This window comes from Cebidichthys violaceus, unplaced genomic scaffold (genome assembly GCF_023349555.1).
Source record: "Cebidichthys violaceus isolate CVI_PGR_0920_01 unplaced genomic scaffold, fCebVio1.0.p SCAF_2, whole genome shotgun sequence".
Classification (NCBI taxonomy): Eukaryota; Metazoa; Chordata; class Actinopteri; order Perciformes; family Stichaeidae; genus Cebidichthys; species Cebidichthys violaceus.
This window is the reverse complement of record NW_027176372.1, coordinates 23,238,488-23,252,270: the sequence shown is the minus strand read 5'-3', so window position 1 is coordinate 23,252,270 and position 13,783 is coordinate 23,238,488. Positions and strand designations below refer to the sequence as shown.

Here is a 13,783-nt window from a genome sequence, read left to right as displayed (position 1 = left end):
CCGCAGCTAAAGCAACCGCATCTATATATATATAGATATATGTCTGGTGTAGATAAGTGTACAACATCTTCACCACAAGAGACACCACCGATCCATTCCTCGAGGTCAGATGGCAATACCACCTCTAAAATAGGCTGAGGGCATGTTGTGATTACATTTCGTCGAGACAGAACATTTATTTGCCTTTTTTTCCAAGACAAGTCTGAGTGACTGAGTGACTGAGTCAAGAACATCGTGGACCAGCAGTGGATCCATAGACGGGTCCCAGTTATAGTTCAGGGAGGTTAAATCAGTCTATGGGCCCCGTTGTCACCTGTTGATCATGTCTATGCAGGACTAGGCCAACGCAAGAGTTTCTCCTGTTTGAATCAGGGCACAAGGAAGAGGTAATCATTTCAAGTTTATGAGTAGAAAAGAGCAAATATTAGAAGAGCGTAGACGATGGAAATAAATACAATTTTGTGCAACATTAATATTCTTAACTGCTTTTCTAGCCTGATAACCGTTCAGACCTGTAGAGTTTGCAGCTTGACACGTCTTTAGAATAGCTTTAGAACAAGAACAGAGTTTACTTTACCACCTGACTCATATTGGAAAATATCAGGACTTGTAAAGTACTTTTATTATTATTATTAAGTATTAGCTGGATTAGCAAAAAACGTTTTTTAATGCTTAATTATCTAACCCGCTATTACTTGACCTAACTTGTAATAGAGTCATTTATCGAATTCACACAAAACATTTTTGAAATGTGAATTCTATTGAGCATGACCGGAAGTTCTGTGGAAGCGCACACTCGCACGCGAGACTACGCATACGGTCATAATGCTGTGCAAGGGACATTTTGGGGGGTAATGTCCGTGTTCTGTTTTGTCCTCGTCGTTCTGGGTTTGCGAGCCAAACGAACTTCTTTCATTCATTGATTTATTTCGTCCCTTCGTATAACACGCAACGCGTTCTCCACCAACGAACCGGTTTTATTTTGAAATCTGCCCACCGGAAGTGATTGAGTCTCGGCGTTAACCTGCTCCTGTAGCGACGTTACACCGGCCGGGATTAGCTAGGTTAGCCCGAAACAAGTGTCTGAAATCTGCCCCTGTCCTTTAAAAAAAATGTCTAACTCAATCCCGTCCGACAAGCCTTCAAACCCCGGGAACCCTCGCGTCTTCTTCGATGTGGACATCGGCGGAGAAACAGGTCGGGACATTTTGATTTTAAAAGCCAGTTAATGGCAGTTTTTTTAAGGGCACAGTTTAACCGTTAACGTTAGCCCCCCCCCCCCCCCCCCTTTTTTTTTTTTTAGCTTAGCATAATTGTGGCTCGTAATGGTGACTTTGTACAAAGTGATTTATTCGTGCTAGTTAGCTGCCAGAGGAGTTAACGTTGCACCTTTACCAGTAAAGCCAGTCTGTAACGTATCGATGCGAGTAGCTTCGCTGGTGTTGAACGCGAGCTAAACTGCTAGCTTTACTGTTAGATGAACGGGTTACAGGGAGCGTGAGAGTGCATTAACCACGTGTGGTTGTGTTGTCTACAATGACTTGTTAATGTAGTTAGCTATCCCCTTATACCAGTGTAACAGCGCGGTTATAACCATTGCAGTTAATGATTATTAATCACATGCGTTTGTAGGAGCTGAACATTAGCTCAAGTGGCTTATTAAGGATTTAACTGGCTGCAGCTAAGAACTTAGAAACACAACAAAGACATATTTTACGAGGCCTATTTTAAATGCTACTCGAACACCTTAATGTCCTGCTCCACGTGAGGTGAATATACCAGTAATGTAACCGTAATGAGTGTTTCTAGGTTCTGTATAGACCACTAAGTTGCTCCTGACTCCACAGTAAAGTTACACTGACTTGACTCTTTTGTCCACAGCTGGCCGGATAGTTCTGGAGCTGTTCGCTGACATCACCCCCAAAACTGCTGAGAACTTCCGGGCGCTCTGCACCGGAGAGAAGGGCACCGGCAAATCCACCGGGAAACCGCTGCACTTCAAAGGATGCCCGTTCCACAGAAGTAAAAAAACTTTAGTACACACACACACACACACACACACACACACACACGTGTGTGTAGGAGTGGCTAAAAGGACATCCATTGTAGTGAACAAGTCTGGTTTACCTGTAATGTAATTTGTACATTTTGCATTTTTCTTTTTGCAGTCATCAAGAAGTTTATGATCCAAGGAGGTGACTTCTCCAACCACAATGGCACCGGGGGGGAGAGCATCTACGGGGAGAAGTTTGAGGATGAGAACTTCCACTACAAGGTAAACTACTAAGCATCAGAAACCGTGTTATCTCGGTCCACCGACAGACGGTCTACACTACTGCCAAGGTTCTCCATCACTGTCGTTACTTCTCGCCGTAATAAGGAGGCGGATTCCGGACTCTTGAAATAATCACATATCTCCATGTGTTCTGTGTTCTGTGTGTTAGCGGTGCCGCGTCGTGTCCGTTGTTCTAACGATGTTCCTTCTCTACGCAGCACGACAAAGTGGGTCTGCTAAGCATGGCCAACGCCGGGCCGAACACCAACGGCTCCCAGTTCTTCATCACCACCGTCCCCACTCCACACTTAGACGGCAAGCATGTCGTCTTTGGACAAGTGCTGAAAGGGTTGGGAGTCGTAAAGATGCTGGAGGCCATCGACACCAACGAGGACGTCCCTGTGAAGGTAAATAAGTAATCCGTTTACCTGTGATAACGCACGTTTTACCACCGCGGTGTTCCCTCCAGACGGTCCCTTTTCCTCTTTTATTTGATTTTAATGTCTACCTCTGCAGCCATGCGTCATAGCAGACTGCGGCGAGCACAAGGACGAGGACAGCTGGAGCGCCGGACCGAGCGACGGGACCGGAGACACCCACCCAGACTTCCCCGAGGACTCCGATGTCGACTTTAAAGATGTGAGTGTCGGCGAGGTCTTTGATCTTCAAGGACGCGGGGGAACTTTATCAGATAGCATCTGATAGCATCTGATAGCTCTGAGGGCCTCAGCTGGACAACTCAGGCTTTGTGGGAAATGTTTCTTGTCTCATCCCAAAACAGAGGAGATCAATATGGAGATCCACGACGTGTTGAGCAAAGCAAACGCTTGTCACCAAACTGAGGGGCAATAGATTTTAGGCGTTTTGAGCGCGCTCGGTTTCGATTTTCCCTCCCAAAATAGAGTGGTTTAGATCGTCGGACTAATCGCGTCGTTTGTTTTCTGTTTGCTTTCAGGTTGACAAAGTTCTGTCTGTCGCCGAGGACGTGAAGAATGTTGGAAACAGTCTGTTCAAGAATCAGGACTGGAAAGCTGCAGTCAGCAAATATAGCAAAGCCCTCAGGTAATATACTGTGTGTGTGTGTGTGTGTGTGTGTGTGTGTGTGTGTGTGTGTCACATGTTCAGCAACCCTTACAAAGGAAATCAAATCCTCAGATAATCAACATAAATTTTAGAAATATTCTATAAATATATACTAATAATACTGTGTGTGTGTGTGTGTGTGTGTGTGTGTGTATATATATACTGAAATGAACTGTGGTGTATGAGCCTGATTCTCAGACGTGTAGTTTATTCTCAGGGCAGTTTATTGAGAGTAACTGCTTAAAAATAACACACACATGTACATAACACGCGTATCTTAATTCTATATTTTTCTTGTGGTTGGACCAAAACCAACAAAGCTTTGAACCTAATACACATGAATCCCATGTGTCACTCCTGAAGACATGACTCTTTAAAGATATATTGTGTTTTTAAAAGGGCACTAAAGCAGACATTGCTCAAAGAGGAGTCAAATAAATGGAATAATGAAGTGTGCCTCTCAGTTGGAAGACATATTTAACACAGAAAGAAGAGACAGAAACCACCTCATGAGAGACTACAGCCGAGCAACGCGCTGCTCCTGCTCCGTCACCAACAATGATGCATTATCATTTCTTTATCGTTTTACCTGCGCAGGTACTTGGAGGTGAGCGGGGAGCTGCTGGAGGAGGCGGCGCAGCAGAAGCTGGAGCCCACGGCGCTCAGCTGCTTCCTCAACACGGCGGCGTGTCACCTGAAGATGCAGCAGTGGCAGGACGCTCTGGACAGCTGCAACGAGGTACGTCTGCGTCAGCGGGGAGGACCGCTTCAAAAATAAGACTATGAAGGAGGACGTGAGGACGTGAGGTGATCCGTGACGCTCCTCTGTCTACAGGCTCTAGAGCTGAACCAAGCCAACACTAAGGCGCTGTTCCGGAGGGCCCAGGCCTGGCAGGGGTTAAAGGAGAACAGCAAAGCATTGGTAACATCCACACCAGCACCTCCGTGTGCATCGTCACAGTCCGTGTGTCTGGTTGTTACTGTACCGTTAGCACCACAGGACTCGGTAGTTCAGCTGTAGGATAATAACAGATGTTCTTACCTTCACTCACCCAACGGCTTTCTGCACTTTTCAGGTGGATCTGAAGAAAGCTCAGGGAATAGCTCCGGAAGACAAAGGTGGGGAAGTTTGTCCTGAAAACGTATTCGTAGAATGCCGCGCATATTTCTCCTCCTGTTTAACACCGCATGCATATTCACACGTATTATTCAAACTTATTATGCGAGCTCATGAAGAGACAAAGTCCACGACTGCAGGAAGACGTCCTGTTGTCTCTGTCTGTCGTTCCTCCTAATTGAACTTTATTGGGTGAAATGAGTAATTGTGTTGTGCTACCCAAAAACAAAAACAAAAAAAATCATCTAAAGACTGATGAAGAATTCCATTTATAAAGATATAGAACAAACCACATTCAACACTGCTGTACCGCTAACACAACGGCTCTGAAGGGTTATTAGCTTCAGTCCCACTTTGTTAAAGAACAGCCACTTTGTTATTCTGACTCCTGGTGAAACTAGTAACTCTTGTATTTAGTCACGCTGCACATCTGGAGCTCTGCTCTGCATGTTGAGAGCGTCACAGTCCTCCTATCTATCTATATATATATATATATATATATATTTCTCGGACACACGATCCGCTCCTTTGAGCTAATTCAAAGTGTTTTTTTTTCCCCACCGACAGCGATCAATAACGAGATGAAGAGGGTGCAGCTGAAGATCCAGGAGGAGAAGGAGAAAGAAAAGAAAATCTATGCCAAAATGTTCGCGTGAGCGTCTCTCGCGGGCGAACGCACCGACTCCTTGTTCGTACCGTTGCTCGATGTTTTTGAAGTCATCTCTGCGTTGGGACGCTGTCGCCGGGTGAAACACGTACAGCGGGTCCTCTCATGTGTTTGAGCGGACACGCCTCTCACCGTCTGTGTTGTTTTAAGGGAATAACTGTCGTAAGCTTTGACCTGTCTTTATTCTGACAAGCGCCTTCATTGTAATGAATATTTTTGAGCGTTTAGTCGGACGCATGGCTGACTCCGCCGCTCCACACCGGTCCTCTCGCTCCGGGGCTTTGAAGTAGTTCAGCGAAGCAAACCGTCGTGTTCGTTGTATCGTTTCATTGTCGGGGTTTTGATACGGCATACAGTACATCCGTCTTTATTTGTTTAGGTTTTTTTTTTTGTTTTTTTACAGAAGTCAATAAAACCAAAAAGGATAACCTTCAACAGTTCTTTATTCATTACTGTGATGTTCTCATTAAATATGTACAATGTGTGGATGAACCGCTGTCCAAACATCTGGAATAAATGCTGATATAAACCTTCATTTGAGAGCTGTGTTCTTTTACAGAAAGATCGTGAAGGAAATATATTAACTATTACAGTTTAAGTTCTTTTTTTTCAAACAAATGGAAGCCACGTTATTTCTTAAAACTACTTTAAATGCCCATAATGTGGATTTTACAGCAGTGATGTAAAACAGTGGAAGTCCTGACTTCATATGGTCCTGTATTTAACGAGGGTCTCACTCCTGTGCCTCATTTTAAACTGACAAAATGCATATCTGTTTCTAATATCTTTGCTTTTTGGAGATTTTATTTGTCATACTCTCAAAAAAAACCGTCTATATAGTTATTTTCTGTTCCATAACTGGCGAGTGCTGCGACTCTGAACGGACGATACGTCACACTCTTTCTAGAGATTAAAAAAAAACAAAACACATGTTCACATTCCATTGTAGGCCGGCCCGCCGCCGCCTTCGGGCACGACCCAGTTGATGTTCTGGCTCGGGTCCTTGATGTCGCAGGTCTTGCAGTGGACGCAGTTCTGAGCGTTGATCTGCAACCTCATCCCGTCTCCGGTCTCCAGCGGAACGTACTCGTACACACCTGGGGGGGGAAGGGATATATTACGGGGATAAATTAGATCTACGATAAGACGCTGTAAAGCGAGATACATTTGTTATCGAGATGTGAAATGACCTATATCACAGAGTCTGGGTTCAGCTCGACATACTGCAGTAGTGAGGTCGGTACCTGCGGGGCAGAAGCGCTGCTCGGGTCCGTCGTAGATGGCCAGGTTCCTGTCCACCGGCACGCTGTCGTTCTTCAGGGTCAGGTGGGGGGGCTGGTCCCCCTCGTGGTTGGTGCCGCTCAGAGCCACGGACGACAGCAGGTCGAAGCTCAGCTTGCCGTCGGGCTTCGGGTATTCGATGGGCGTGCACTCCTTAGCCGGTTTCAGCTGGTTTGCGTCGAGGCCTGAGCACAGACGAGTTACGAAATGTTGATTTACTCTGCTGAGATAACGCGACCTCACATTTCACCTAAAGGAAGTGTTCTTTGTTCATCTAAAACACAGAGTGAACACACACACACACACACACACACACACACACACACACACATGCAGTTCTGACACTGAACACATGGGGGGGGGAAATGTGGGAAGCGCATTTAGCGAAAACGAAGCGAATGAAACGTGTGCAACAGGAAGTAGTCCTAAAATATTTTTTTAAACTACATTTAAGGTTCGTCTTTCAGGTCAACAAATATCGCATGTTAGTGAGTCGCAGTTGCCCTGCTTTGTCTGTAAGCAATCTCCCTCTCGTTGCCACCGCTGGGCTCTGCACCAACGGAGCGATCGGCCGAATGACACAACTCTAAAAAGGAAAACACCGGAGTTCTCACCGCAGTGCTTGAGCGTCCACGGCTCTTTCCCTCTGAAGATCCAGTAGAAGACCCCGGTGTAGGCCATGCCCCCGTACAGGCCGAAGTAGTTGTGGAAGGACGGCCGGATGTTCCTCACTTTGTGCAGCTCTTTCCACACCCACGACTTCTTCAGAGTCTCAGCATACTCAGGGGCATGGAGGCCTGGGAGGACGTAAACAATAATAATTATAATAAATTGGCAGATGTTTTCGGAGGCAGATCACTACAACACCAGCTGTCTGCCCAGCATAATGCCACCAGGAGTTAAATAAAAAAGTCATTTGGGCTAAATAACCCTTTAAGAATTTAACATTCGGCGGTTTCTATTTTCACAACGCACCATATGGATTTTAAAAAGTCCATTCCTATTTTGTCTTTGTGCTCCAGAGGAGCGACAACATTAAGTAGCACCTTCATGAAAAATGATTCAGTGAACACGTCGACGCAGCGCTGCAGAGATGACCATAGATCATTGAGTCGGGGTTCTTGACAGTTTTCTGAGGTTCCATTGAAAACTCATATTAAAGAGTTTATTGCCTGACCTTTTACCAGCTGAAAAATGTTGCTGCGTTATGAGCCGGCCTCGTTGTAGTGTTTGCTCTTCTGTGACCTCAGAGTTAATATCATTTTTTCTCCCCCATGAGGTGTTGAATATAGCTGACCTTTACAAGCGCTGACCCATACGGGAGTACCTGGAGGGAAACACAAAACAGCTACCGGCGCCGCCACCGGGACCGTTTACGGGTCTTAAAACTCCGTACCTGTCGTCTCTGAATCCAGGCTCTCTGCCGTGACTTTGGGGAAGACGGCCTCAGCGGCCAGCATGCCGCTCTTCATGGCGGTGTGGGTGCCTTTGATCTTCGGGACGTTCATGAAACCGGGGCTGCAGCCGATCAGCAGCCCTCCAGGGAACGTCAGCTCTGGGATGGACTGGAGAGGAGGAGGAGGAGAGAGTTCATGTACATTATTTATATCCAGTCATGCATTTTCTGCAGCGTGTGCAGGTGGAGGTCGCAGTGGAAGGAGTTTGGTGAAGGAGGCCCAGACGTCCTTCTCCTAAGCCGGGTGGGAGGTATGATCCCTGAAGTTCTGTCCGGGGTCAGCTGCTGGGTCTCTTCCCAGTTGGACTCTAGAATCCATCCTCAACGGACCTCTTCAATGTGAACGAGCAGCAGCTGTGCTTCCTCTTATACTCGTGTTATTTACAAATATTATTATTAGTAAAGCTATAAAACTACCCCAAAACACCCGTGTTTTATAGTACTACAACATCTTACTGCAATAAGTTGCCTTCATTTAATATTTCACAATGCACCCCTCATCCATAATTCTAATAATGACACTTTTTAAAACGTGGAATCGGGTTACTTAGCTGCAAGAATCAGAGGACGTTATCGATCCTCGTCTTAAAACACACATTGGTGAAACTAACCGCTTCTAAGACGCACAAACGAGCGTCTCCGTTGGCGATGGATTTACGGAGGCGGGACCACGTACCTGTAGGCCTCCCTCGTTCAGCGCCCTGGCTCCGTACGCGATCCTGCTGCCTCCCTCCAGCGTGGCAGCTATGAAGGGATGATGCTTCCAGCGCTGGAACTCCCTGAAGGGGCTCAGGTAAGGGTTGCTGTAGTCCAGGCCCACCTGGAGCGGGAAGAACAAAATCATTTAAAACAGAAACAAGTCGAACAAGTAAGAAATGAAGTGGGAAGAGGGTAAAGTTTGATTATGTTCTAAAGCTACTGTGGCTTAAAATACTTTGAACGTTGTGAGTTTTGTGCATTTGTGCCATCAATCTAGAAGTACGGCTGGACTCAAATACTCAACTATTTGTCGGTTCAATTTTGGGATTCAGAAATTCATTGTTTTATTAATCCCTCTGGATTACAAACGTGCATAAAACACACCAAACCTTTTGGAGAAATGTGCACAAATACAATATCAGTACCCTTAAAAGTCAACGCCTTTAATTAAACCCAAAAGACGCTACGCTGTTCCTCTCAGCTATGTCCTTCTCATGTCATGTCCTGCCTTTTAGTAATTCATGAAACATATGCTTCAAGGCATTTAAGCAAAGCTTTGTGTTGGAGTTCGTTATTCAACATTTTTAAAGATTTATGCTGAAAATATGTATATCGGTTCCAAATATCGGGGATCGGTCTCCTTGATTACCAACACACCCATGTGTGCAGATTGGCAGAGATATGAATAAGAATATTTAAATATGTTCCCGCTGTACATTTCACAGTGAAATATTGAGTTGTGTTTATCTTTCCTCTGCAGGGTAAATAATACATATTGATAATGCAGACCGCCAACGGCACAGCTATTGATTTAGAAGCTGGAGCTGCCGTTCTGCACACCGAGCCGCTCACCACGAAGCCCAGCGCCACCAGCGGCTCGCCCTCGTTCAGGTGGTACAGGAAGGATCCTCCGTACGTGTGTCTGTTCAGAGGCCAGCCCACCGAATGCTCCGCTCTGCCCGGCCTCCACTTCTTCTCATCGATCGTCCACACCTTAAAAAAAAAAAACACTTTTACCGATCAGCTCACAATGCATTTTACTCACCAGGAACGATCGGTCAAACCAGGCTTAAGGGGAAAATCCAATTCAGGGAAAAACGGCGGCTTAATGTGAGCAGTCCGTGTTGTTTACCTCCTTCAGGCCGATGGCGTAGGTCTGCGGTTGGCAGTTCTCCCGCAGGTTGAATTGCTTGTAAAGCTGCTTGGCCAAGTGGCCGTGGCAGCCCTCTCCAAACAACGTGACTTTAGCGTGGAGCTCCATTCCCCTCTCAAAAACGTCCTGGAGCAAGAGAGGAGCGGCAACAGTAAAGGGTCAGGCCGGTAAAACAAACGGACAACATTCGGTGTCATCAGAGGTCAGTAAATGGAGATTATTATGCTCGTGCTCCTGTTGCTTTATTTCGCCTTCATAATCTTTCAAAGGGCCGGATGTGTCCAAGCTATTTGTGTGCATAGAGTGGAGCAGGAACGGGGTATTTTTTTGTAGGTCAGACCCGGAAGTTGCACTGGTCCCCCCCCCCCCCGACAAAAAGCCAATTGGACTTTTCCATTGGATTCTGGATTATTGCAAAAAAAAAAAATAAGATCTAATTTCTGAGTTTGAGGACTCATTCCTATATTGGCCTGTATTTGACGCGATGACAAACGAACTACAGCTGGACAGAATTATGAATTTCTTCACTTCACCGCACCTTCGGTGAGCCATCTTTGCCGATGCCGACGTCGTTGGTGGCAATTCCTTTCACGCTTCCGTCTTCGTGAAACAAAACCTTGACAAAAAAAAATACAGAAAATGAATTGATTAGGCAGTAAAAGATAAAGAATGCGTGCGTGTGTATGTGCGTCTATAAATAAGAGCCCAGGATGAAAATGAAATATTAGGCAGTTATACGTTTATAGAAAACAATATGGGAAAGTTTTGTCTGTAGAGCAAAATAGTCAACAATCGCCTGAAGAAAGTAAGACAGAAGTCAAGGTTTAATGCAACATCCCATCATTCTTCCATGAAGCATCAAACTCCAGTGGCCTAAGCTCTTGTAGAAGATGTTCTCACCTCAGCGGCAGCATAACCAGGGTACAGCTCCACTCCCAGCTCCTCGGCCTGCTCCCCCAGCCAGCGCACAAAGTTCCCCAGCCTCACGATGTAGTTCCCGTGGTTCCCCATAGGCAGACCTGCAGACGACGAGAACGAACATCGCTACAAACCCACGAACCACAGGCCCACCAAGGACCAAGATGCATTTATATCTGAGGATACAATACGTCTGCTTGCTGTTTCTAAATCCTCTCTACACTCTCACCTGCTTCTTCTCTCCCAACGGTAAATAACTGTCATATTTACGAAATGTCATTCGATCTCTTGTATCAACATCTGTTAACACCTGCGCCCTCGTCAGAACGATGGCGTGGAATACAAAGTGAGAGAGAGAGAGACAGACAGAGAGACAGAGACAGACAGAGAGAGAGACAGACAGAGAGAGAGACAGACAGAGACAGAGAGACAGAGAGAGAGACAGAGAGAGAGAGACAGAGAGAGAGAGAGAGAGAGAGACAGAGAGAGAGAGACAGAGAGAGACAGAGAGAGAGAGACAGAGACAGAGAGAGAGAGAGAGAGACAGAGAAAACTACGCACTTTTCTCTGTATTCAAATAGAAGAGAGCGGCTCTTACCTGGCAGGATGGGGACAGGGATTCTGTGCTTCTTCGTTAAAATGCTGAACACGTCTTCAGTCACTGGCGTGTTCAAAGGTGCCTGAGGCGAGAGCACAATGTGTGTTGTTGAGATTTTTACTTCATATGGATTTGCGTGTACATGCATGTGCATACATATACATAGATGGTGTAGGTGTAGAGCTGCAACAATGAATCAATTAATTGATTAGTTGTTAACTATTAAATTAATTAGCAACTTTTTTTGATGATCTGTTTGAAACACATTGTTTTTCCAGTGTAGCAACAACAACATGGAGCCCTGATGTAACCCTCCCTTGTGGTATAATATTGAATAGGTCACTGACCCCTCGTTCCTTCCAATCAGGAAAGAGTTCATTAAGGGCACTGGGCTCCAGACAGGCTCCTGACAGGGTGTGCGCTCCAATCTGAGAGGCCTTCTCCACCAGGCACACTCGCAGCTCCTTCTCATGTTCGTTGGCCAGCTGCTTCAGACGAATGGCCGCCGAAAGGCCGGCAGGGCCCCCGCCTACTATCACCACATCCGCCTCGTCGGCAAACCTCTCCATCTCGATCCCTGGGAAAGGACCATAAGAAAGAGGCTACTGATCGACAGCCCGTGTTGACGTGACACAATGCAGATGGAGCTACAAGCCTAGATCTCAATAATGGCCAGAAACATTCTTGAGTGTGGGGACTAAACTAACTAAAAAAGTAACTTTATACAGCGCAGTGTCTTACCTTCCCATCGTGAATCTTTATCCCGTGAATGGATGGTGTAGTGTGTTGTGATGCGGGGCGTCGACACCGAGGAGCACGCCCGTCTGTGTAGTGTTGTGTACAGCTGAGGGGCAGCATGCTCTACCTGAGCTGTCTTCAGTGCCCTGATACACCTGTGGGCTGCAAGGGAGAGGACAGATTCACAGTCAAATCCAGCATGGAACTGGAGGACATGTATACTGTATGCTGACCTGACAAAACACAAATGAAATAATGACGTAAATACAAGGATTACATGTTTTTGCATGTTGCCACAATGCACCAAGGGTAATCCTAAACACGCAACACCTCAACAAACAGCCACTGGTGTAGCGACAATGCCAAGCAGCTGTCATACTAAGTTGCAGAGGTTAGCACCATGCTAGCTAGCTAGCTAGCTAGAGTTCTGTGTGACCACAGCTAAGCTGAATTCAAAAGTGCAAGGCTGCGTCTAAAACATCCTTCTGAGAGAGGAAAACACTTTGAACTTTCACTATAATTACAACTTAACAACAGCGGTACTTCATTGTGCATGAAGCGTCACCCGAGGACAAGGACGTTGTTTAAGTGACCTAACGAACTGTTATATGTTGGTTCAACTTTCACCTACATGTTAGCTTTGATGCTAACGTAAGCAAGGCATGCTGTACTGTTTGGCTAATGGCAACGCAGGCAACTGTGGAAAAGCCTTAAAACAGATTAAAGACAGATGTTACGACGACTACACTGTCGGTATTAAAGTTAGTACGGTTAGCTTGTTTAAGTCTAGTACAGTAAGCTGCAATATGCTAGCTAAGTAGCTGACGTACCTTTACTTGAATATCTGCTAGCTGGAAACATTGTGTGTCTGCTAGCGAACGCTCACTAGACGCGTTGTCTTTACTCTTAATCAGCCGACGTGTTTTTGGTGTGTGTCTCCCCCGAGTCCACTGCTCGTGGACAGCTTGTGTAAACCCCCTCCTGTAAAAACAAACGTGGACCAAAAGATACCTTACAAAATACGTCTCATAACACACACGTTAGAGAGCGTCGTAAAAGCTGCGTCGCTGCGCGGTGGGGTAACTGCGCAGACGTAGATCTGTAGGTTGTCACTGTGGGTCTGGGTGATGGTACATCTGAGCGGGTGACGTGTAGGACTCTAGTACCGAGTCATCCCGGGCCGCCTGCTGAAGGAGGGAGCGTGGACGTGTAGAGATGTGGAGGTCCATAGAAATACTCTACTATGTACCTGACAACAGCCGTTTAATATGCAGTTAACGCGGTTTATACATCTACTGGAAATTATAACGTTAGTTCTATGTCACTACATTTAAACTACATTTAAGAAGGTTTCTGTGTAGTACACTTTAAAGTACACTTCAAAGTTCACTTTAAAGTACACTTTAAAGTGAACTTTGAAGTGTACTTTGAAGTGAACTTTAAAGCAGGAAATTCTGATTTTAAATATGAACCTATAACCCAGAGCTGTCCTTTTGTTTGTTGTTGGTTAAAAGATCTTTGCACTACTGTTTAGTTAGTTCATTTAATGTTATTATATTTAATTGTATATATTGTGCATTTTCTTTACATTTAATATGTTTCACAATTCACAAATTTCCCCTTGTGGGATTAATATAAATAAAGTATCTATCTATCTATCTATCTATCTATCTATCTATCTATCTATCTATCTATCTATCTATCCATCCATCATCTTTCCCCTCAATAGTTCGAGGAGGTGAGCAGTGAATACTGTCATAGAGTTACAGCGGAGTCACCGGCAACATCTGTATTATTT

At 45.5% G+C, this 13,783-nt stretch overlaps 2 protein-coding genes across 2 annotated transcripts; one reads left to right on the top strand and one right to left on the bottom strand.

Moving 5' to 3' along the window:
* The first annotated feature begins 826 nt into the window (after positions 1-826).
* ppid (peptidylprolyl isomerase D) lies at positions 827-5,677 on the top strand. The gene is made up of 10 exons (XM_068715218.1): positions 827-1,197; positions 1,882-2,022; positions 2,169-2,275; positions 2,494-2,682; positions 2,792-2,914; positions 3,231-3,337; positions 3,956-4,097; positions 4,194-4,280; positions 4,435-4,477; positions 5,043-5,677. Exons 1-10 carry the CDS (start codon positions 1,113-1,115, stop codon positions 5,129-5,131), a joined length of 1,113 nt encoding a protein of 370 aa, XP_068571319.1. The 5' UTR covers positions 827-1,112; the 3' UTR covers positions 5,132-5,677.
* On the bottom strand, positions 5,568-13,049 carry etfdh (electron transfer flavoprotein dehydrogenase). The gene is made up of 13 exons (XM_068715217.1): positions 12,816-13,049; positions 11,989-12,147; positions 11,595-11,824; positions 11,248-11,329; positions 10,632-10,750; positions 10,270-10,347; positions 9,711-9,857; positions 9,431-9,571; positions 8,556-8,699; positions 7,820-7,988; positions 7,038-7,220; positions 6,387-6,608; positions 5,568-6,239 (listed from the first exon to the last, which is right to left on the bottom strand). The coding sequence occupies exons 1-13, from the start codon at positions 12,844-12,846 to the stop codon at positions 6,076-6,078; spliced, it is 1,869 nt and encodes a 622-aa protein (XP_068571318.1). The 5' UTR covers positions 12,847-13,049; the 3' UTR covers positions 5,568-6,075.
* Positions 13,050-13,783: the final 734 nt, after the last annotated feature.

Bases quoted from the DNA above. Each gene is read 5' to 3' on its own strand.
- etfdh (XM_068715217.1), bottom strand. From the start codon at position 12,846: ATGTTTCCAGCTAGCAGATATTCAAGTAAAG. The intron at 7,989-8,555 runs GTACGTGGTCCC...CCTCCTCTCCAG, and splicing joins TGAACGAGGGAGGCCTACAG to TCCATCCCAGAGCTGACGTT. The intron at 6,240-6,386 runs GTACCGACCTCA...TTCCCCCCCCAG, and splicing joins GCAGCGCTTCTGCCCCGCAG to GTGTGTACGAGTACGTTCCG.
- ppid (XM_068715218.1), top strand. From the start codon at position 1,113: ATGTCTAACTCAATCCCGTCCGACAAGCCTTCAAACCCCGGGAACCCT. The intron at 2,023-2,168 runs GTAAAAAAACTT...TTCTTTTTGCAG, and splicing joins AGGATGCCCGTTCCACAGAA to TCATCAAGAAGTTTATGATC. The intron at 2,915-3,230 runs GTGAGTGTCGGC...GTTTGCTTTCAG, and splicing joins CCGATGTCGACTTTAAAGAT to GTTGACAAAGTTCTGTCTGT.